The sequence below is a fragment of the Oncorhynchus clarkii genome, chromosome 4 (genome assembly GCF_045791955.1).
Source record: "Oncorhynchus clarkii lewisi isolate Uvic-CL-2024 chromosome 4, UVic_Ocla_1.0, whole genome shotgun sequence".
Taxonomy (NCBI): Eukaryota; Metazoa; Chordata; class Actinopteri; order Salmoniformes; family Salmonidae; genus Oncorhynchus; species Oncorhynchus clarkii.
The window spans coordinates 31,799,833-31,802,700 of record NC_092150.1 but is presented as its reverse complement, the minus strand read 5'-3'; the positions used below and the strand labels follow the sequence as shown (position 1 = coordinate 31,802,700).

Below are 2,868 nucleotides of genomic sequence, written 5' to 3'. Positions count from 1 at the left end.
AAACATCCCCTTCCTCAGCTGCCTCAAGGTACTGCTGTGAAGTTGCAAGGTAAAACGTACTGTATAGTTGATCCTGTCATGGACTTCATTCACTTTCGATGACATGATGGTTTGTTATGACTCGGAGTTCAATTTGAATTGGGTCTGAGGTGTCTTTTTATCATTAAAAACACCGTGTTAAAGCCTTCAGGGCCCAATAACTGGACATGTTCTGAATTCAATATTTTATTAGACTTGACATTGGACATGTATGTATTCAACAAAATAAAAAAAGAAACACAGTATTGCAGTCCAGCTGCCACCATACCTTTGCCTCTGTCTATTGTTTTATTTACAGTAAGTTCACCCACAATGAACTGCAGGGGGTTAAAAAAAAACGACATAGAAAATATGTAGAAACTATAATGAACCTATATATTTTCAAATAACTGCCCTTTTTCTGTAAAAAAAAATATATCTGTGCGGCCCTCCGTTGAATTTCGAAATCCTGATGTGGGCCTCGAACCAAAAAGTCTGCCTATCCGTGGTTTGAAGCAACATCCGCTACAATATTCAGTGTAAACACCTTTATGCGACGCAAAACATTCACCTCCATTCAGCTCTCCAACAAAACAGTTACCAATTTAAACCTATACCACTGGTCCCAGAAAGTGCTTACTCGCATCATATAGTTGCAAATAGTTATTAGACAGTTATTTACTGGTACTGGTGTTTGGTAAAACTAACTCAATTGAATATTCAAACCCCACAGGATGGGCAGTTCCATTTTAAGCCATTATCAAAATGACTACGTCTGATCTGCATTGTTTTGTCTCAATCTTCAAAAGCAGGATGCGCAAAGTTGAATTTACATTTTTAAAATGTAAACGAAAAGCTTTTCAGTTATTCACTGTACTTCCTACATTACAGTACTGTTTATAAATAGTGCACTACAGCATTGCCATTGACCACATGGCTCAAATGTGAAATGGTTTTACATCCCGTGTAACTACATGGTGTCAGTGCAACATGTCATGTGGGACTGCATAGACAATCCTTGAAAGTGGTTAATCTTAGGACTTGAGATATTGCCCCTCTCCCCTGGCAATGGCACAGAGTTCCTTGTAGAGCTCAGAGTGGATGAAGCGAGGGTACGAGTTGTTCTCCATCAGGCTGAACACCTTCTTCTGGGCCAACAGGAAACACGTCAGGCTGGGCAGACACAGGCTCTGGACGATAGCATCTTTCGTTTGGTAGTCCAGGTTGATCTGCAACCAAATAGAGACAAGAACACCAATAAGTCTTTGCACAATCAGAGTGATCACACATTGGCATTAGATATAAGTTGTTTGGAAATAGGAAACATAACTATCACTTTATCGTTACCATATTTTTATTATAAGATTGTTGCTTAATATCAGCACTTTAAGAATAACTCCTGAACGTAGTGAAAGGAAAACTCACCTCTTTAGGAGCATCACACTGGATGAACTCTTCATAGATGCTTCTGGCCCTCGACGACAGTTTCTCTAGAGACGAGATGGTCCTGAACTCCTCACAGGCTGTCCAGAACTCTATATTCTCCTCACAGAACTCTGACTTCAGGAAGATCCGAAATGCTGCCTTTCCATCTGTAGGAGAGGAGGGAGGGAAGGAGAGAGAATGTCAAAGCAGCTCTCAAGCAGTAGAATGTCTTCAAGCTGAGTTGAGAACGGTCAAATATCAACCAATCAGAGGTGCAGTTTAGATCCAACTGTACTTCAAGATGACTCACTTCATTCATGTACATTTTCACTCTATAACATTTGTGCCCATTTCATACAGTCATGCTGTTATCATATGAGCTATAAAAGACAGGGTGTGGCATTTACATTTGTGACTCAGGAGTTTGTCAAGTGACTGTGCCCATTGGTTGACTTCATCCACTGTTGGCCTTAGGAAGGAGAGAACAGTCACATTAGAGGCCTGTAGTAGTAGCAGTATACAAGTAGTAAAAACGACTTGTATATACTACTTGCATACAAGTAGTAGTACCTACTGCTTTTAGATACATATATCAAGGTTGATCATTATTAGGATATGGAGCCGTATGGTACTCCCAAATTTACATCCACAATACTACATGATTCAGACCCCTGAGCCTTACCTGTAAGATCTTCTTCTTGCCATGGATTTTGAAGAAGATGTGATCTTCAAGAGATATCGTATCCTTGTCCTCCAGTTTCTCTTCCTGAAAAATATTTTTTTTCTGTTAGTATCATTCCATGTGACTGCTATCATTGCTTAACAAGGTCATGATAATCAGCTGGAATTACACAAACAGAATAATTAACTCACTTGATTCCTTTTTTATCAATAGAGAAATCTGACGCCTTCATACAGTCTGTACATGCCATGTCTCTATCTGATACAGCACACTCTCAATATTCTGTGGTAAAAAAACTGAATATAGCAGACTATAGCAGTCAAATGAATCTACCTCCCTCTAGAGCAGTCAGAGCACTTTATATTTTCCTTCTGATATCGTCATGCTAGGAAGGCCGGCCTAGAGTAACAGATCTGTAACCTGATTGGCCCACTCTGTGAACAGTTGGCTAGCCCATCTGCTGACAGTGAGAGCCTGCGGCAGTAAAAGAAGTGCTAGGGAATGTGATTGGTTGTTTAGTGTAAACGGTTACACTACTGAAAGTGCTTCCATATTTAACTCCGGGTAGGCCAATGACATAGAGGCGCACCAAGTCCACCCAAAACTAAAATATAGTTTAGAGGACCACCCCCCTTACACACACACACATCAGCTCTTATAGAACAAATATATTTTATGAACTAATCCAACCTGATCTTATCAAGCAGTGGATGACGTTAAGAAAATAATGCATGAAAAGTATG

The 2,868-nt window shown here is 39.9% G+C and overlaps 1 protein-coding gene across 1 annotated transcript; it reads right to left on the bottom strand.

Annotated features, from left to right (window-relative positions):
* Positions 1 to 212: 212 nt before the first annotated feature.
* LOC139406724 (regulator of G protein signaling 2) lies at positions 213 to 2,501 on the bottom strand. Its single transcript, XM_071149682.1, has 5 exons — positions 2,317 to 2,501; positions 2,126 to 2,209; positions 1,851 to 1,912; positions 1,444 to 1,610; positions 213 to 1,247 (listed from the first exon to the last, which is right to left on the bottom strand). The coding sequence occupies exons 1-5, from the start codon at positions 2,373 to 2,375 to the stop codon at positions 1,053 to 1,055; spliced, it is 567 nt and encodes a 188-aa protein (XP_071005783.1). The 5' UTR covers positions 2,376 to 2,501; the 3' UTR covers positions 213 to 1,052.
* Positions 2,502 to 2,868: the final 367 nt, after the last annotated feature.

Coding starts and splice junctions, on each gene's coding strand:
- LOC139406724 (XM_071149682.1), bottom strand. CDS start 2,375: ATGGCATGTACAGACTGTATGAAGGCGTCAGATTTCTCTATTGATAAA. Junction 1,611..1,850: donor CAAACTCCTGAGTCACAAAT/GTAAATGCCACA, acceptor CCTCTCCTACAG/ATGGAAAGGCAGCATTTCGG. Junction 1,248..1,443: donor AGTGTGATGCTCCTAAAGAG/GTGAGTTTTCCT, acceptor ATTTGGTTGCAG/ATCAACCTGGACTACCAAAC.